The sequence below is a fragment of the Podarcis tiliguerta genome, assembly GCF_965153285.1.
Source record: "Podarcis tiliguerta genome assembly, chromosome: 3".
In the NCBI taxonomy this organism is placed as follows: domain Eukaryota; kingdom Metazoa; phylum Chordata; class Lepidosauria; order Squamata; family Lacertidae; genus Podarcis; species Podarcis tiliguerta.
In genome coordinates, this window is record NC_139536.1 from 82,547,627 (window position 1) to 82,568,799 (window position 21,173).

The following is a 21,173-nucleotide window of genomic DNA, read 5'->3' on the forward strand; positions in this document are numbered from 1 at the left end:
TGGTATTAAACAGCCTAACTGGAATTTTCTTTATGGATCAGTGTGGCTCCCTTTGCTTTTTAAGAGAGGAAAATGTATTTATGTGCCAGTGATTCTCAAAACATGGCTTAAAGAGCCTCATTCATTGTGGGGAAGGGGTTTTTGTTGTCGGTATCCCTTTCCACTCTCTGCTGCCTATTAACCAAAGTTACAGGCAAGAGAGGGCTGATCACCGAAGAATTGATGCTTTTGAATTATGGTGCTAGAGGAGACTCTTGAGAGTCCTATGGACTGCAAGAAGATCAAACCTATCCATTCTTAAGGAAATCAGCCCTGAGTGCTCACTGGAAGGACAGATTGTGAAGCTGAGGCTCCAATAATTTGGCCACCTCATGAGAAGAGAAGACTCCCTGGAAAAGACCCTGATGTTGGGAAAGATTGAGGGCACAAGGAGAAGGGGACGACAGAGGATGAGATGGTTGGACAGTGTTCTCGAAGCTACCAGCATGAGTTTGACCAAACTGCGGGAGGCAGTGGAAGACAGAAGTGCCTGGCATGCTCTGGTCCATGGAGTCATGAAGAGTCGGACACAACTAAACGACTAAACAACAACAACAGACAAGAGATCAGTGCCAGGCCACAGTACAAGTGCCACAGAGCTGGAGGTATGGAAGAGCTGAGTGACACCACAACCGACCACTCAACTGTCTGTGCGGCCTTCAGCTCTGTGGCACTTGTACTGTGGCCTGTTTCCCAGAGCAATTCGGTTACTTAAGACGGAAGTAAAAAAAGAAGGCTGGGAGAGTCCAGACCAATGTATTCAACTTTGTGAACGAATTGTGCCATTTTGAAGTGAGACTGCTTTATTCTTTGAGAACCAGAACTAGATGAATTACTTATGTGGTTTAGGATTGCAGTCATTATTGCACATAAGTCAAAAGCAACCCCTCTCCCCAATTTTTGAAGGAGAGGGGGATGGATGATGTTGACTATGAAGAGCTGCTATTAAGCCATCACAAATCCCCGATAACCTTTCTGAGATAATCTGAGTTATCATCAGTCGATGACAACTTTGACATTTAGCAAGCTTATAAAAATGTAGCGTTTGTGTAAGACTCTCTCTCTATTTTTTTGCAAGATCCTTCCATTCTAAAATTAGCAAAGCTTTTGTTTGAGAATACTTCCTCTTTATTCAGAAAAATTCAGTATTTTGGTACCTTGTTAGTAAAAGTACTTCATATTTCCACTGGTGCTTTTGCGGGGGAAATAGCTAGTATGTGGGCCTGTAGTTGTGATAGCCAAGCAACCAGGTCATTAAATTTTGGCTACCCCCGATGTACAAGGTATTTAGTTCTGTAGTCACTCATATCTACATGTGTTAAGGCTCATAAAATATATGGAGAAAATGAGCTGTGCAAAAAAGATGGGAGTTGAAACATACCATGCAGCTGTTATCTGCAGCCCTACTGTCATATTGGGTGAATGTGATGCTGCAGGAGCACATTGACAACATTAGTAGAGCATGGAGGGGTTGAGGAATGGCTACTTTGTCCATTGCTCTTGGAAAATGTGCCAAAAGGGTGTTATCCTTTCTGATTACCCTTAGAAACCTGCAAGTGAGCCACAGTGTTCTAGAAAACACTCTTCATCCCACTTGCAAACAGGGCAATTAGGAAACAATAAGACAGAGCCAGTCATGCTTATTTATTATTTATTATGTATTTTGTGTTTTTATCTTTTATTTTTATGCTGTCAATCGCCCCAAGATCTACGGATGAAGGGCAGTATGCAAATAAAATAAATAAATAAAGGCGAGTGCTGGCATCAGGTGGAGATTTTTAGGTGCCATTAAAGGGCAGCAAGTACCCCTCTTTTCTTAAAATGCAGGCACAGGGTATCATTTGGAATTTCTTCCTTGGGCAGCACCATTGCACCAAATCCTCCTAAACCACAGCATCATAGAGTTGGAAGGGACCCTAAGGGTCATCTACTGCATTTGAGATTTAGTTTACTGAGCAACTAAACACACTCTAACTTAGCACTGCAATTTAGGAACTCAGGCTGATGGCTTGATTTAAAGAAAGCAAAAATGGAAAGGTTTTGCATTTGTGAGGCTTTGCTATAGCTGTATGTATACCATGTAGTGACATTATTTATTTTAGCACCTCGTAGGAGAGAATTCATGGTTGGTAGGTAGGTGGCAACAAAAATCTGCTTTATTGTAACCCACATTTGTGTGTGTTTTAAGAATCCACAGTTGTTCACCTTCGTTTCATTTGGCTCAAGTTCTGAACCTTCAGGACTGTTCAGGCTATGCTAGAAATTTGTGGACTGTATATTTAAAGATTCCAAATTATTGTTGTTGTTATTAGATTTCTTACACACCCTTCGCCATGATGTCCCAGGGTGGGTTACAACAACCTTTAAAAAAAAAACTAGTGTTGAGAATAAAGTGACAGTCAAGAGAATTGGGTGAGTCTTAAAATATATATGAGTTGTCAAAGCTCAGGGTAAAGAGGTTCATCTTCAGTTTATGATGAAAACTGCAAAATGAAGGTGCCAGATTCATCTTTGTGAGGAGGCTCTCAAAGTAAGAACATGAGAAACTATCACTCAATACAGTGCTGCATTATTCCCCATCTACTTATGCACTTATAGTTGTTTCCCTCATATAGTAGTAATACTTAATGTATCCCCCCCCCCCCCCGTTTGATTGTTAGGTCGTGGCTCTGTGTTAAATGAGAAGGGTGAAGTGGAAATGGATGCCATTATCATGGATGGAAAAAATCTAGCCTCCGGAGCAGTATCTGCAGTGAAATGTATAGCCAACCCAATAAAGCTCGCTCGCCTTGTCATGGAAAAGGTAGGCCGAATGTGCACTTGAACAAAAGAAAAATACGATAGGGATGGAAAACCAGAGGCCTTCCAAAGGATTTTGGATTCCCACCTGCCCCAGCTGGCATGACCAATCATCAAGAATGATTGAAAGTGGTGTTTGTTTGTTTTTAATATAGGAAAATATCTGGGTTCGACAGACACTCCTTCAGACTGTGTGATCACCTTTCAATCTTTTTCTTTTTGGAGAAGAGGTTCTGACAGACCATAATGTGTGTTCTGTTGCCAACCTTTCTCCCTCCTCAAAAACAGCAATTGTGGACCAAGCCTTTTTAAACCCACCATGCCTATTCGCTACATCATTCTACAGTTTATGTTTTAATTCCAGTACTTCATTGTTCAATGATATCACTGCATTACTGATTTTAAAATGTCAGAAGGGACAAGTTGCACCAAGGTTTCACTTTGTGAAAAAGAAAAAAAGACAGTCTTTGCAGGGTTCTCTCAGGGGAATTTCAAATCCTTGAGATTCCCCCAGTTCAAACAATGTTCTATTTTGACAACAACCCCCCCCCCAAACACTTCATGGTCATATTTATTTGTTTTCTGATTATAGTCATGGCTGGACGTTTTTGGAATTTTCCTAATTTTTGCATCCTTGGCTTTCTAGTCCTGACTTTAGAGAGCCAGTTGGTCAACAGCTGCAGAAGAGGCAGATCTACTCTGTGGCAGGGAAAGGAAGAAAGAAGCTGAAAAGGCACTGATTAGGCAGGCATTTAGCAAGCACCATTGAAACCCAAAGACTGACATACCAAGGCGCATTTTGAATGACCCTCATATTTGTTTTGAGGGATCTAAGGTCCTGGCCACATTCAGCAGTTCATCACAAGCGCTCTTTAAGAAGCTTGGATGTGAAAGAGCTTTTTGCACCTGCACGCAGCCACTTCACCCACCCCTTCGTGTGTGAGCAGGGAAACAAATCAGGAGCCCACGTTTCCTGTTATGTCTGCATCAGGAAACTATGGTTAATGCCAGGCTATGAAACCATGGTTTGTATCCTTGCTTGTTCAGAAGCCAGAACACTTTCTTTTGCTGAAGTTGTGTTTCTCACCTGGGACTAGGAAATAGGAAGCTGCCTTTCTCTGTGATATGTATCTTGATCACTGGCACATCATTAGCCAGTGCTAATCTTTCTTGCCATGGTGCACATGAAGCGGCAAGTAAGAGGCAACATGATAGTAATGTACAAAATTATTCATGGTATGGAATAAGTGAATAGGTAAGTCTTCCTCTCATAATTGTAGTTTTGGTGGTGGTGGTGGAGGTCTGTTTTATGTTTGAACTGGGTAAAAAAACAAGGTACTTTTCACCCCGCTAGGAACACTGCAAACTTCAATATTTTGTTGCAAACCCCCATTGTGAATACGTATTATGCTATTTCTTTTCATGCAGCCTGGTAAGGCAAAATGCATTTTCCCCATGTGTGACCATTTCTTTATAAACTTAGGGAAACTTCCTTAAGCCTTGAAACTAATCTGAAATTTAAATGCAAATATATAATCAAAGAATACCAGGTTATGAAAATTTTTGTTTCAGGTCCTCTTTGGCCCTTTTGAAATTTACCATTCTGAACAAGCAAAATGAATACGTTTTCTCCAAGACTTGGTTATCTTTCTGTGGCACAATATTGGCTCCATCTGGTGGCCAAAGTGTATTTCTTTGGATTTTGTCTAGCAACACCCATGAGCTTAGCCTATTAAATAGTCTATTGAGATACATTTCATTAGGCTGGGCAGACTATTTCCTTTCACAAGTGAATAATTCCTCAGAAGTACAGATCTCTTAAATGATTGCTTTTGGAGCTTTACCAAAATTTGTGGTGTGCTTTTCTTATTTGCAGCAGGAGAGGAAATAATTACTTGAGAATAAGTCCCAGGAGAGTAGCTGGATTAGTTCTTTTAGCAACAAAAAGTCAATGCACTTTGGCATCTTGGAGACTAGCTAGATTATCAGGTATGAGCTTTCACCAACAATAGTTCATTTGGGCAGCAATCCTGTATGTGCATAATATTTGGTGTAGATTTATTTATTCTGATCAATAACCAGTTGGGATAATTTTTGATTTAGCCCCTCTGAATACATTGGAATTTGTTTCTGAGAAGGCAGGGCAAGCATAAGGTAAAGGTAAAGGGAACCCCCTGACCATTAGGTCCAGTTGCGGACGACTCTGGGGTTGCGGTGCTCATCTCGCTTTACTTGCCGAAGGAGCCGGCGTACAGCTTCCGGGTCAAGTGGCCAGTATGACTAAGCCGCTTCTGGCGAACCGGAGCAGCGCACGGAAATAATAATAATAATAATAATAATAATAATAATAATAATAATAATAAATTTATTATTTATACCCCGCCCATCTTTCTGGGCTTCCCCAGCCACTCTGGGCGGCTTCCCAAAAAAATATTAAAATACTGTAATACATCAAACATTAAAAGCTTCCCTAAACAGGGCTGCCTTTAGATGTCTTCTAAAAGTCTGGTAGTTGTTGTTCTCTTTGACATCTGGTGGGAGGGCGTTCCACAGGGAGGGCGCCACTACCGAGAAGGCCCTCTGCCTGGTTCCCTGTTTACATTCCTGCCAGAGGCAGGGCAAGCCTAGGATTGCACTTTTACCAGATTAAAGAATGAGTTTTTGAATGTAAAAGCTGAAAATTAAGGTCACATCTATTTCATTGGCTGTTTATGCAGGAAAACTCCCAGTACAAGTTTAACAAGGTGAGAACTAAAAAAAATAGAACAGACTATGATTTTTATAGATGTTATCTGTGGGCTGTTTGGCTGCTGAATAGAAAAAAATAGTGGTGCTTTTGACTTCCGACAAGCACACAGAGCACGAATAAGACTGAGTGTATGGGGGGGGGGCTCATTTAATTTCACTGCACACAGGCGGTGTAGTGACAATAAATGTTTGTTTGTTTGTTTGTTTGTTTGTTTGATGGAACACTGAAAATACCAAGGAAAAATATGATGCAGTTGTGTGTGACATCTGAATAGTAAACAAGCAATCCTGTCTTGAGCTGTTTCCTAGTCCTTATACTAAATAAATTAGTTATTGCTTCCCCAATGAACATCAGATATTATTCTAGCTTTTTGGCAAATTTATTAGAAGGCTCCAATCTAGAACAGGTTTGTTGTACTCGGGCTGCACTGAAATGAATATGACAAGTTGGTGCTTAAGATTAACTTAGGTACCATTAATTTTAATGGGTTGATGCATGATTTCTTCAGATGAGGGTCGTCATGTATCCATTTGAAAGTCAACGGGAACTGTAATTAGCATGAACTGTGGTTATGGATGAATGTTTGATAAGCAAATAAAAGGGATTTCCAGTGGTGCATTCACACTATCTACTCTAAAAGCCAATTCCAGGCATCTTAAATGGTGCCAGATATAAATCTCTAAAGTGTGGGGTGTAATCCACTGGGAGCAGTCAAATACAACATTCCTTGTTTTGCTAGAGTGGACATGCAAGGGAATGTTTGGTCCTCCAGCCAGTCAAAACTTCCTGTTCCTCCTGGCTTGGAGCATCCTTCCTTGCATGTGACCTTCCTTTCCAGACCTGGTAAAAGGCCAAGGCATGCTGCCACTTTCTCTTTTCCATCTTCTTTTCTTCCTATGAACTTCCTGGAATGAACTGCTGGCTGCCAGCCAAGCAGTCCCCCAGGTCATCTCCCTTATGGCATAAACCTGTTAGTATAATCTTGTAACTTTAAACCTAAAGCCTGCCTTCAGGTATCACACTGTGCTCTGCCTGATCGTGAGTAAACTTCCTTTTTATTGCGTATGAATAAGACTGTGGTGTCTTTATTCTTTTAGGAGGGATTCAAGGGGTCTTACCAGGAAAATATTAGAACACATTTCAATCTGGACAAGCCAGATGGAATTGCATATTGTCTTAAGAAACTCACATGCATTTGCAGCTAGTTTTCTGCATGAAAGGGGAATGTAAACTCTGCTAAGTAAAGGAACTTGCTAGCGCAAGTTAGGAAGGATATTAATAAACAATATATCCTCTCCTGCCACCCTGAACATCCACACATAAAGAAATAGCATGGTCCCTTAATATCTATTTTTATAGTACTACCAGTACCTTTAGATCATTTGTGATATTAGCCAGGAATGAAGAGAAAGGGCTGTAGCTCAGTGGCAAAGCACACGTGTTGCAATTAAATGGTTCCATGTTCAAATCCTTATATCTTCTCTCCAGGAAATATTCCCTTTTGAAACACCGGAGAACCACTGCTAGTGTAGAACACTGGCTGGGACTGATGGGAGTTGGAAGCCCACAACGTCCCTTATTTCTAGAGCAGACAATACTGGAGAAAATGGACAAATGGTCTAACTCATTGTAAGGCATCTTCCTATGTTCTAGCTATGGAATTGGCCCTGGAGATTGTTCATTGGTTCCTCTGAGCTAAGTTTACAGTGGTACCTCAGGTTAAGAACTTAATTTGTTCTGAAGGTCCATTCTTAACCTGAAACTGTTCTTAACCTGAGGTACCACTTTAGCTAATGGGCCTCCCACTGCCACCGTGCCGCCGGAGCACGATTTCTGTTCTCATCCTGAAGCAAAGTTCTTAACCCGAAGTACTATTTCTGGGTTAGCAGAGTCTGTATCCTGAAGCGTCTGTAACCCAGGGTACCACTGTATGTGTCATTTCCTGTCAGTGCACTTTCAGTGGTTTGTTTGTGTGCTAAATATCTCCATTCTATGCAGTTTCTAGTGTTGAATTTCAGGTGTCTGTGTGTGTGTGTGTGTGTGTGTGTGTGTGTGTGTATGTGTGTGTGGTAAATTTGGGAAAGGGGAAAAAACTGATATAAGCTAAAGTCGGTGTGATTTAAGTATGCATAATAAGATATAGGACTAGATTTTCTTGAATGACTTTCACTAATAAAATAAATGATTTTAAAAAGAATTATCATGATTTTGGCACAAAAGGTAAAGTGTGTGAATTTGTATGTATTTTTTTAAAGAATAAGTAGCAAGGTGCATGCCTGTTTTTAATATCTATTGTTTCCTCTATTGATATTGTTTCGTGGTGGCATTTTATGTATTGCATCTAAGACTGCAACCCTATTTACACTAACCTGAGTTCAACAGTAAGTCCTGTTGAACGTAGCGTGGTTTACTTTTGAGTAAATATGCAAAAGCTACAGATACTGTTGGTACTTTTTTTTTGTTTTACAAAAGCAGAAGAGGGCAGTATTACACAAAGCAAATGTTCAAAACAAAAAAAAAAGAAATAAAGAAAAGAGCTGGAACATTTCAGTCATGTAAGAGTAAACTGACACCATTGTCCTGCTTTGCAAATGATAATATATGATCCAAGCACAGGTATGCATCGCCTGACTATTTGTATTGTCCTTTATTGGAGACTGAAAACTCTGCCTTGTTCATAACTTCGAGAGAGGAAAATTCTCCTGAGTGTTTCTTGTCTCAGAAACAAGGAGATACTTTTGCTCATTTGGCACCAGAGAATTGGTCACCATATGGGAAACTATCGTAACAGAGTAATGCATCCACATATGTAGCCGGCTCCATGGTACTGTTCTTTGTATGTAAATCTCCAACCTGCCTACTTTGTCAAGAGGTTCACTAGTCACAACAAAACCAGGAAGTCGGGTGCAACCTGTAGCAATTGATGCTATCTCCTTATGAAATTGCCATCAGCGGATCATGTGGAGCGCATGGGTACACATTAATATAACACCATGTGACAGAAGCCGAGCAAATGAAAGGCAGCATTTCTGCATGCCTAAAAAGTAGCTGTTTTATTTCATATCCAAGTGTGGCTTCTTGCATATGCCCTGAAATTGACTGTAGCTTGATACCAGGGGGCAGCTTCCTCTGACAGTTACCTGGGCCCCTCCACCTCCTTTTCTTCCTTCCTCACAATCACACAGAAACACACTTTGCCCCTTTTGTGCCTTCGCATCCCTCCCCCACTAGAACTGAGAAGGAAGACAGAATCATTTTGCTACACAGTTCCAGCCCTATTGTTAGGCAGAATGAAGCGGCCACCTCAGGTAGCAAATGCTTAGGGGCAGAGAGGGGTTATTAGCGGCAGGAGGACAAAGCTTTTTGGGCTGCTCAGCCTACCCTGTGTAAACCTACTGCCGTCAAATGTGTTGTCTCCCTGCCAGTATTGAAGTAAAATTCAAGCGCCAATTCAGCTGGCCCTTGTATATGGAATGGTGGTGGTGACACCCTCTCCTTTGCCTCAGGCAGAAAAATGGCTTGGGTTGGCCCTCAAGGGCAGTATCTTTCAGGGGTCAGATCCTGGTCTCTTCTATATGCGAAGCCTTGCACAATTGCAAAGATATTTATTCTGTAATGGGCAATAGATGTAGATTTCTTTATTAAAATGTACATCTCATTATGTCCTTAGCCTCTTGGCAGTGTACACTTTGAAAAACACAATATACATATTCTAAAAATATATCTGTACTGCTAAGATTACATAAGATTTATCCTTGACTTTGTTCTTTTACTTCATTCAAACCTTCTCTAGTCATTTAAAGCCAATGTGTGGTGGTGGGGGAGGTTATTTCATTTCATTTCATTTATTATATTTCTATGTCACTCTTCACTCGCATGAGTCACAAAGCGGCTTTCGTACAATAAATATCACTGAACATCACAATTGTAACATAAATCATATAAAATAATTAACAAATCATCAGTAAAACAACCACCTTCTGTAAAATACTATAAAACAGAACAACTTAAAAAATATGGTAAACAGCTCAGCCACAAGAAAAGTCATGTTATAAAATTCACAAAGCGTTACAGCACTCATAATCCACAAAGCAACATTAACAACATTAACAAACAACCAAAGCAAACTAAACACTGTCAAATTCACACACATACTCTCCCCATCCCCATGACTCATAATCTTTCACTCATTTTGTCAAATGTCCACGGCAGCAACATGCTTGTCCAGCTATTTTGTTGAGTAGCTTCTTCTTATATCTTATCTCCTTCAGACAGACCACATGTTGTTGACGGACCAGGGCGCCTCTGCCTTTGCTAGAGGCATGGGAGTTCCTGAGGTTCCTGGAGAGAAACTGATCACAGAAAGGTCACTGGAGAGATGGAAGAAAAACCTTGAGGCTGATTCGAACCCTCAACAGTTTCAAAAGCAAGTATAAAATGTTGGGTGTTGGGGGCAAAATCCTGACCACTTGAGCAAACGAAATTAAAACACAAGGCGAAATGTGAAGCTACTCACATTTCTCCTCCAACATTTCTCCGATGAAAATAGGGACACCCCATTCCATAATGATAATTTTACTGCTTATACCTCATCCCAGTCACACTGGGCAGCTTCTAACATATATAAAAACATAATAAAACATGAAGCATTTATTTAAAAAAACACACCCAACCCTTCCCTATACAGGATTGCCTTCAGATAGCTTGGGTGTCAGATAACTGCACACCCTCCTACATTTTCCCAGTGAAAATAGAGACATCCTACCATACCCTCCAACATTTCTCCAATGAAAATAGGGACATCCTAAGGAAAAGTGGGACATTCCAGGATCAAATCAGAAACCAGGATGGCTTCCCTAAATCAGGGACATCCCTGGAAAACAGGGACACTTGGAGGGTCTGTACTCAAGATGGCAATATGCAATCTTCAGATTCCGAAGCAGGATACTTCTGAATACCAGCTGCTGGGGAGCAGTAGTGGGGATTGGACTCATTTCCTGCTCGTGAGTTTTCCAGAAACATCTGACTGAACTAGAAAAGGGTTTGGTCAAATTCAGCAGTGCTGCTTAAAGTTCTCATAATAGATCCCCCTATGCTGGTCAAATCTCTGCAAAACATAACGGATGTTTTTGGATGTTTTACCCATAGACATGCAGCTTGTGAAATTTGGTCTTCCCAAGGATGCATGCCCACCAGCTGCTCACCTCATCTCTGGATTTGCTGCGCCCAGCCCATATTCCCATAGGCCACAAACCTATTCGTACTTACCTGATAGTAAAAGCCTCATTGAACTCAACCTGCAGTCTTAATTTTTTGCTGGGAGCAGGGGAGGCAGCGCTGCATCTGAAGCCCTGATCTACTGATTAATTGGGGGTGGGGGATTCTTTCAATTGCACAGAAATGCTTTAGGTTATTCGGTCACATCAATTGTTCAATTGAATGGTCTTTTTATTCTTGAAAAAGACTGGTCCTTCAACAGATTAAGTGCAAACTCAGAAGTGCATTAACTCCCAATACAGTTTTTTCCGTTTATGAATTCTTTGGACTGAAGATTTCCGTTGATTTTTTTTAATACTTGGGGAAATGCTACCTGTGAGACGCTATGTTCTTTTGGCAAATGCTCTCCAGTCTTCAGCTAATTGTTTGAAATGCTATTTTTGGCAGAGACCTTGGAACAGTTGGAGCCGTTGCTATCGACAGTGCAGGAAACGTTGCTTGTGCAACATCAACAGGGGGACTCACGAACAAACGCGTCGGCCGCGTTGGTGATACAGCGTGTATAGGTAGGGGAGTGTGATAAATGGAAGAAGAGCCAGCCAGCCCTTCCTTCCCTCTCTTTCTCATATAATATGTATGATATCAGTCAAATGCATGATAGCAAAGGCTGTGATCTAAAGAACCAGTATGACGGCTTGCCGTTCCTATGGCAGCAATTCCTGCTGCCAAAGAGGCAAGCCACTTTTAAAAAACAGAACAGTGAAAGTGGGAAGTGCTGCTGCAGAAAGAGCAAGCAAAGTATGGGGCTTGCAGTGACACTCCACGCTTGCGTGCACATACAAACCCGAGTTTAGTGAACGGTATGTTTTCCTGAGATTATGACTTGGTAACTTTTATATCCTGCGCAATATACTTCTACAGTATATAAGATGGGTAGGGAGTGGAAAGAGCAGAATTTGGAGATTGCTTGGTTTAATACATTGTGTTTCTCTTGTAGAAACAGGCTTACAGTAGTTCTTGGGTGAGGAAGCAGCAAGGGGTGTTAAAAGGAGCCCAGGGTGTAGAGTGCTACCTTGGGTTACAGACGCTTCAGGTTACAGACTCCGCTAACCCAGAAATAGTACCTCGGGTTAAGAACTTGACTTCAGGATGAGAACAGAAATCGCATGGCGGCAGTGGGAGGCCCCATTAGCTAAAGTGGTACCTCAGGTTAAGAACAGTTTCAGGTTAAGAACGGACCTCTGGAATGAAATAAGTTCTTAACCTGAGGTACCACTGTATTTATAGACACATAAGGAAATTTGCACGGAGAACCTTCACTTCCTGCCTCCACTTGAAATTCCAGGAAGAAATCTATTTATCAATTCATAGACTTTGAAGGGGTAAAAAACATTGCTTTTGTTTTAAATTCTACTGACATTGAGGCCACCAGCAATGATTACTTGTAGATTCAGAGCCAGTGTAAACTTAGCATGCAGCTTGAAGGATGGCTTATTAGCAAATATATCATCTGTTTACTATGCAGCTGATCTAAACTTTAGTTTTGCAATTTGCAGGCTGAAAGTCAATAATGTGTGTGTAAAATACTTCTCCCCAATACCACCAAATAACAGGTCTTTGCTTAACTTTAGTAAATCTTCATTCATTTTGTTTAGACTGCGTTTTGTTTAAACAAGAAGGCATATATGTTGGGTCTGGAGAAAGGACGATTTAAAAAGCAGATGATTGTCCAGAGTTCAGGAACTCCTGAGATATTAGGAGCACCATGTTAACATTGTTCAGTCATTAGCATTCTCCTGTTAGAAGATTTTGCTTGGTGGTTCAGTGTATGTAGGCAACCCTCAATAGACTTGTGTGCCATCTTTCAAACACCATCCTTTCTTGATATGTTTTGAAGATTCCCCCAAATATTTAATAGCTTCATTAGCTTTTGCAAGAGAGGAAACAATTCTCTAGATATCCATCCACAAGAAACATCTTAAGAGTTTATTCATATTTTTCTGCCTTGTCATCACCAGGTCTACCAATTGGCTAGCAAATCAGTGTGCCAGTTTCACCAATTCCAACGTGGTTATATCTGAAATGATATTTAGTTAAAAGAGAAAATGACTTGTGCTTAGTTCAGGTTCCAATTGGCTGAAGTGATGCCTGTTGTGGCTTACTTTTATGAACTAACTCATCAGTGTAGCAAGTAACCTCACCAGTGCTGCTAGCCACAGGGTGGTACAGCACTGATGACGTGTACTTACCACACTATCCCCTTAGCCTTCATAGAAAGTTCATCTGAACACTAGTGGAACTATAGTGGTACCTTGACCATCTGGAAGAGATTTTTTGGTGGTCAAGTTACCCAGCAGTAATTTGACTTCAGGAGTAATTGACACTTAATCCTTACCAATTAACATTGTATTATTGAAGTGCAAATGAACCCTTGCTCCAAATTATTGGTTAATTCCATTGATGTAGACCAGGGATGTCCAACAGGTCGATCACGATCTACTGGTAGATCCCCGTGAGGTTTTGGTAGATCGCAGTTGATTGCTCCGTCCCTTTCCTTAGCGTTGGTAAAATATATTCCAGCCCCGCTCCCTCACCCTGGCCTCCATTGTTGCACGATTTGCAGAATGGAAGATGGAGTTTACTTAGTGAGGCTGTTTGTTTCCGCAGCAACTTTCTGTTGCTGAGTGGCTGTTCCCCTTTCTCCCTTGAGCTTAGGCTTGAATTCTCAATAATCGGGGCTTTCCTCCTCCCTAAAAAAAGTTCAACAACCTTGCCCTGAACCCCCCAAAAACGGAGCTTTCCTTTTTTAAAAAAGGGGTAGATCACTGCCAGTTTTTAATTCTGTGAGTAGATCACAGTCTCTTGGGAGTTGGCCACCCCTGATGTATTGTAGACACAAAGTGTATGCCACTTGGGTTCTTCTGCTTCACATAAGATTGGTTGCTTTTGTAACGAGCTTATGTGCAATTGGATATATCCTTGTAGTTGATTTGAGATGTTGGGTACTGTAAATGCCAGTCCTTGACTTTTTACTTTTTGCTCTTTGATCAGGAAGTGGAGGTTATGCAGATAACAATGTTGGTGCCACTTCTACTACAGGCCACGGAGAAAGCATTATGAAAGTGGTTTTGGCAAGACTTATCTTGTATCACATGGAACAAGGTAACGACAAAGGTTGCAAAGAGCACAGAACTGCTACTGTATTCCTGACAGATGTTGGTGGGAGTAGGTTGTGGTCCATTAGTTCAAAGTTGAGGACGCATACCGAAAAAGTTATTTGAATAGTAGTCAAATGTTGTGATCGGTGGAGGGTTGGGTCCAGATGATTTAAACAATGAACCTTCTGAGGGCTCAATTTGTGCTAGTCCTTATTCAGTGGCACTGGAGCAATATTGTGCTGGTGTGCAATGAATAACAAACAAAAATTATTTCATAGTTGCCTGCAACAAAGTGTTGATTGCTTTGAAAAGCTCAAGTACAAAAAAACTATGGCATCTTAGTGATTGCATACCAAAAACAATAGGCTTTTAACTGTTGAAGGGAGTGCGTTGTTGCTGATTAATCTTATAAAACCCTTTAAAGCACCACCAGTTTCTCTAACTTCTATGTTAAAAAGGAAGGCATGTGAATGAGAATAAGTAGGTGATCTATGTATTGATTGGTGTATATTAAGAAAAAGTATGACTATGGTAAATAGCTAGCAACAAGGTGTTCATGTGGCTGTAATATAATCAGGCTATGGATGACTCTAGACAGCTTTGCCTTCTATGTTATCCAAACTCTCGATTTATATTACAGCCGGTAAACATAATCAGCTGACCTACTTCTCCTGAATACACTTACAGTTGCCAGCGTGACCAGACCACCTTCTTTATTCTAAGCTGTAGTTGCAGACTGCAGATTGGTAGGATCGCCATTTAACTTCTGACACAAAACTTCAAAGAATTTTAGAGTCATATATGCAGAGGAACTGCTAAATGGAAAAGGTGGAAATTCCATTAGCATTGTATAAAATAAGTTCCAGGGAGGTTATCTGCAAATCTCAGGTGTGTAAATGTCATGGCACAGGGATCTTTCACCTCTATTTCAGCATCCTTAACAAATCGCTTGTCACTCTGACTTAATCTACTGATAGAAAGAGTTACTGTATGAATCTGGTTTTTGGGTCAAATGCACCCCAAGAAAGCTGTGAAAATACTCAGGGGAAGGAAGACATTAAGCCAATACAATTTTCAAGTAAGGAATCATGTCTTTATTGAGATACTTCACTTTTCCAGCTGAACACTAGTTGCAAAGAAATCATCAGGGCCAACAATATCCAATAATATAAAGGACAAGCATCTACAAAAATGGTATGTGAGATCCGATTGCTTCACAGTTGTTTAAAAACATAAAACAATATACAGTGCTACCTTGGGTTATATACGCTTCAGGTTACATACGCTTCAGGTTACAGACTCCGCTAACCCAGAAATAGTACCTCGGGTTAAGAACTTTGCTTCAGGATGAGAACAGAAATCGTGCTCCGGCGGCGCGGCAGCAGCAGCAGGCCCCATTAGCTAAAGTGGTGCTTCAGGTTAAGAACAGTTTCAGGTTAAGAACGGACTTCCGGAACAAATTAAGTACTTAACCCGAGGTACCACTGTATTGCTCCATTACAAGTGTAATGGGGGAATAATCATGAGTTGTGAATTACTTGCAACAACAAATCGTACAGAACTTGCAACCACAGCACTTGCTAATTAGGCAGCCTATACACAATCACCACATTTCACAACTGCATGAGCAGGCCAGACAAAACAGTTACATGAAGCATATTTTTAGTGTGTTGACAACAGAGATGATTCCTGCCCTCTTTTCAGCAGGAAAGACAGCAGTGGTTGGCTCCACCAGTTCTTTCATAACATAGGCAAATTGGTTATGTCACTGAATTTGATCAACTCCAGGCTAGAACTGCGAGACTTTTTGGAGTGTTCAATCCATTGGCGGTTGTTTAGCTTTTAAATATAGGCATCAAAGCAGGCAGTGTCTACTACATTTGAAAACCAGAAAAGTACCCTTGGCATTTGGAAATGTAGATGGAGGTCACACTTGTCCATACCACCTTTAGTTTTATTAAAATGAAGAATGATCTCTTTCTTGGAGGCACTAAAGAAAGGGGAATCTACAGTTGATTACATCCTTGCATTCTTACTTGATTTTGGAAATGTGCACAGTAGCTTTCAGCCCCTCCTAACCATGCTACATAATTCAGGCTGCACAGTACTACAAGTGAAGAGCAGGTGCTCCATTGAAGGGTAGAAACTGAATGATCCTTTTTGCAATAGTTGGAATGTCTAAGCGTTATTATGGCAGCTGTTGCCTGGATGAAAATAATCCTTCCTGTTAGTGTTTATAAAGGCTGGGCTTTGGTTTCTAAGCATGAGAATAGTTTCCATTCTGGGGTATCTGGGTTTCGTTTTGATGAAGAGGAAGGGCAAAATCTTAAAGCAGTTGTTATGCTTGTCTGAGTTACAATATGACACCTGATGCATTTGTAATACTTAAGACCAAGCAATATACAACGCACCGGTGGATCTGAGATTATAAATTGTGGATAACAACATGAATTTTATTTGGCTTGTTTGCTATGCACATGCACACAATATGGGTTTTGTTTACAGGGCATCATGTCATCTTTAAAAATGATTAAATATTACTGCTGTCTCTGATGACATGCTTACATTGTACACTTGAACTAAACAATGTCTGAAGGTCTCGATTTGTGTACCTACCAAAAACATATATAGATATATATAAAACATTTATAGATATATATAAAACAACAGTGACAAAATAATCCCACAATGATACTTTGGTTTGTAGTGGGATTCAATTATATCATAAATCCTGGTGATAAAGATTATCAATGTCCTTTGAATTTTTTTCTTGCCAATTTACCAACAACTAAAACAAATCCGGCAGGAAGGTAAACAGTGTTTCCGTGCGCTGCTCTGGTTCGCCAGAAGCGGCTTAGTCATGCTGGCCACATGACCCGGAAGCTGTACGCCGGCTCCCTCGGCCAATAAAGCAAGATGAGCTCCGCAACCCCAGAGTCGTCCGTGACTGGACCTAATGGTCAGGGGTCCCTTTACCTTTACCTTTAAAACAAATCCATATATAGGAGACACACATTTGAGGGCCGGACAAAGCACAGAATGGTTTCTGTGTTGTTGTGCCCCCATGATACAATTAGGCCCATCAGTTGTATCTATCACCTTTTATTCCCCTTTCTTTTTAGCAAAGGAAAGAAATAGAAAGTCATTTGTGGTATTCTGTCAATCATTAGAACAGCTGGCTAATGGAACTCAGTTGTAGAAAGGCTGTGGAATCTTCTTCATTTTAAGGTATTTTGTAAGAGCTGAAGGAATGATTCTCAGGAATAGCAAGGTATAGTGAACATAGCTAGAATTTGGACTAAGGGGCCATAAACCATCTGGCTTTGATTCGAGTTTTGCAATGTCTTGTTGGAGAGGGGTCAGGAATTCTCTGATACTTCTTTATTGACTGTTGGGATCTAAAAGGTTTCTTAGATTTACACAAGGGGATTTGGTTATCTCTGTAGAATTCCCCCCCACACACACACACATAAACAACAACCCTGTTTTAACCTGTGTTTGAAACACTTGTTTCAAAAGAAGGTTGGTAGGCCTCTGTTTGAGTAAAAAAACAAACCTAATGACCTCTTATACTCATGGAGCTACTCACGTACTTTTGGGATCACGCCCACCATGTTTAAGAGATATTATATGGATGAATTGTAGCTGCTGCAAAAGCCTGTTATTGGCTAATCTGGAAAGATTCAAGGCCACCCTTTCAGCCTGAATTGGTTTTGCTCAAAATTATTTAATTTCTGACGTGTTTTTGAACTTTCCCCCCCAGGAAAATCACCAGGAGATGCTGCTGACTCTGCCCTAGATTGCATGAAAACTAGAGTCGGGGGATTGGGTGGTGTCATTGTGATCAGCAATTCAGGAGACTGGGCTGCACGATGCTCCACCCAGGAGATGTCCTGGGCTACAGTCAAGGATGACCAACTGCACTATGGCATTCATGCTGGGGAGTGGCACACACAACCTGCCGAAGAAGCTATTAGCTCCCTGGGATGCTAAGCAGAAGTGAAGGAAGTGGAAGTAACGCAGCACAATCAAGATTATAGACCTTTGTCGGAAACTGAATCTGTTGTCCCCTTTCTGAAAGGACCTTCTCACCAAATTTCAGTTCAGATATTCACAATGCTGGTCTTTTTGCAGCCAAGCTAAAATCTAGAAGGAGACATAGTGGGCTTAAGGATGGCTTATGTGAGCATATATAAGATATCCAAAGGTTTGGTTTCTTAGTCACACAACTGAATTGCAGAAAGTCACTATGCACATCTTCAGTGGGGTGTATTTGATGAGATATGCAGTCTTCACAATGGCCATTATATTGAAGGCAGCTTCTCCTATAATGTGATAATTCTTGGAACCAGTGTCCATGATAGACCAAATGTAGTCTGGTGCCCCAGATCACACTTTCGCTTTTATCTTATGTGCCCATGTCACAGTCCTCTGTATCCCTCCATCATGCCTCCCTTGAACTGCTCACCTGGGCCTGCTCACACCTCACCTGCCTCTGTCTCTGTCCTCTGGATCTCTCCTGAGCCTGTGTGGTGTAGTGGTTAAGAGCAGTAGACTCATAATCTGGTGAACTGGGTTCGCGTCCCCGCTCCTCCACATGCAGCTGCTGGGTGACCTTAGGCTTGTCACACTTCTCTGAAGTCTCTCAGCCTTACTCACCTCACAGAGTGTTTGTTGTGGGGGAGGAAGGGAAAGGAGATTGTTAGCTGCTTTGAGACTCCTTCAGGTAGTGATAAAGCGAGATGTCAAATCCAAAGACTTTGTCGTCTTCTTCTTCTCTCCTACTCCTACCCACCTTTCCTGGGCCACTTGCCTAGGTCATTATGCTGCCCATCTTCCAATTCCCTGGCCTAGACCTGCATCTCCATCCTCTGGATCCCTTCTACTCGCTTTGCCTTGGCCGTCCACACTGCTGCTTGTAGTGCCACCTGTCTGTGGTGAAGTAAACTGCAGCTTGATAACAACCCTGTGGTTTTATATACTGGAGGGAAAATCTTAGAATCTTGGAAGGGACCTTGAGGATCATCTAGTTCCACACTCTGTTCATTTCAGGAGCATTTGTTATGTAAACTTTGAGAAGAACTGGGATGATCACAACCATAGGTTACTCTCAAATGCTGTAATTGAAATATTAAGAAATTTGCTTACATTGTTTTCCTACTTACAATCAGTACAGAAAATAAATTAGGGACATAATAATTCTCATGTTTAGGGAAACATGCAAAAGAATTCAAAGTTTTGTTTTGAGATAGCAGACTTTCATTTGATTGTATGACAAGTCAAAGGCCAAGTCAAATAATATGATAGGTGTCTTTCTTAAAGTAGTATATTAATTGTAAGAATAAGCTGCTGTGCATAAAGTTGCACTAGTGTTTATATGGTAATATGTTTTTTGAGGTACTTATAGTACCGAAATAGAAATTTACAGAGTGAAATGTATTTTCTCATGATAATACTTACAAGGAAGATGCTTCATTTTTAGATAAGATATTTGTAATTTTATCCCTTGCTTTTCCTTTTATTCTTTTCATGCTAATGTAATTCAATAATTTAAGTCTTATTTAGATATTGCCTTGATCCCATACCACGTTTTCCATCTGGGAAATAATCAGTGCTGTGTTGATGCACAACATGTTCTTATGAAAATAAATGCCAATAAAATCTAGTACAGTGTATTTTAAAACTATGCATGCTTTATGGCTCAAGTGTATTGTTTAGCTAATCAAATTTCCATTAAATGACACACACACATGCATTTTCTTTCAGAACATCAAGAGTAGATTCAAGTTTATTGTTGATAAGCCTTTCACGGAAGCAAAAACAATACTGTGATTTTAAAATATTGAATATTTACAGCACATGACTGGAGTACTCCTTTTATCTGTGAAATATCAACAGCCGTTTCTTTAAGTAGCAGATTCCCCCTTCCCACTCTATTAAAATATTCATTTTTAAAATTAAGGCAATTATTTTAATTGTAGAATCTGTGGTGTAACAGTTCATACTTTTAACAAGATATCCTCATAATGGGAGAACATACCTTTCCTTGCCTTTGGATTTGTTCAACTTTGAGAGGCACCATTTTAACATAATATGAGTTGGGGGGGGGCTGCTTACTAGAACAAATAAACACGATACTACCTCTAATTGTGGAGGTGCCTCTGCCGTGCCTTTCAAGAACCAGCCCTGTCAGACTTGCGTCACATCTCCCAAACAGTCACATCCTCCCTAGTGACAATGCCTAATGAATTCCTAGGACAGGCCATTCCTTACATTCATTTAACTTGGCAGTCATCCAGCGTGGTTGCTGTTGTGACTTCTTGGCTTGACTTGCCTGATCCGGGGCGGGGGGGGGCATGCATTCCCTCCCTGCAAAAGTTCAGCTTCCTGTCTATCCACATAGTTCAGACCACAGTACACAAAATATCTGCATGCCCCCTCCCTTGGGACACTTGCCTTTTCTTGCCCTTGTTTCCTTCTTTATCTGCCCCCTCCCTTTCCCCAGCAACTTGCTTTTAAACCTTGGAAATATTGCAAAAGCAGTTTCTGATCTGGCATGCTGGTGTGGGCGGGTGAGTTCCATATTGCTGTGTCTTGCTGCATTCTTTAGTCAGTGTTCCATGGCAGAATGCCATTTCACTCATGGTTTAGAAAATAAAACACTGCATAAGAGGTTGATTTTTTCCCCTTAAATTTCCCACTAGCCAATATATAGATGGAGGGAAATCTTCACAAAATAATTAAGGGGAGAAAAATGTATTTCTGATTCCCTCTGCCCTGCTCACACACCCTCCCCTCCCCAGTTTTCACATGTCTTGGCTCTGCCTCTTTGCTGCTGGATTCTGTACTATTGTCAGATTTTTGCCTTTTAAGACTTAAGAGACTTAGGATATCGCCACGATTTGCTTTGGAGTCTCAGGCTTTGGGATCGAAGACTTGGTAACCCTGTTCATGAGTGAATTTGCAAGATACTTCAATTTTGTTTGATTTATATGACATAAATTTCAGTGGGTGGTTAATTAATAAATAATTCCTGGTGTGACTCAGATTGCACTGCTGTTCACGCAACATCACAACAGGTACAAAGGTAAGGAAAAGAGGAGAGGAGGGGAAATCCTATACATGTTTTTGGACATACCTAATGAGTTCCCTGGTGTTCTGTAGTTCCTAAATCTATTGGCAGGAGGATTAGGAACTGACTTGACTCAATA

At 40.8% G+C, this 21,173-nt stretch overlaps 1 protein-coding gene across 6 annotated transcripts in view; it reads left to right on the forward strand.

Moving 5' to 3' along the window:
* Positions 1-19,645, forward strand: part of ASRGL1 (asparaginase and isoaspartyl peptidase 1) — a 68,353-nt gene extending 48,708 nt beyond the window's left edge. For 5 of the 6 annotated variants that reach the window (XM_083431775.1, XM_083431771.1, XM_083431774.1 and 2 more), the window contains exons 3-7: positions 2,700-2,842; positions 9,859-10,013; positions 11,252-11,370; positions 13,856-13,966; positions 17,726-19,645. In XM_083431775.1, the coding sequence (XP_083287901.1) occupies positions 2,700-2,842; positions 9,859-10,013; positions 11,252-11,370; positions 13,856-13,966; positions 17,726-17,955 (758 nt within the window). In that variant the 3' untranslated portion in view covers positions 17,956-19,645. Of the gene's footprint in view, positions 1-2,699; positions 2,843-9,858; positions 10,014-11,251; positions 11,371-13,855; positions 13,967-14,894; positions 15,050-17,725 lie in introns of those variants that run through there. The other variant, XM_083431776.1, reaches the window with a different exon arrangement.
* Positions 19,646-21,173: the final 1,528 nt, after the last annotated feature.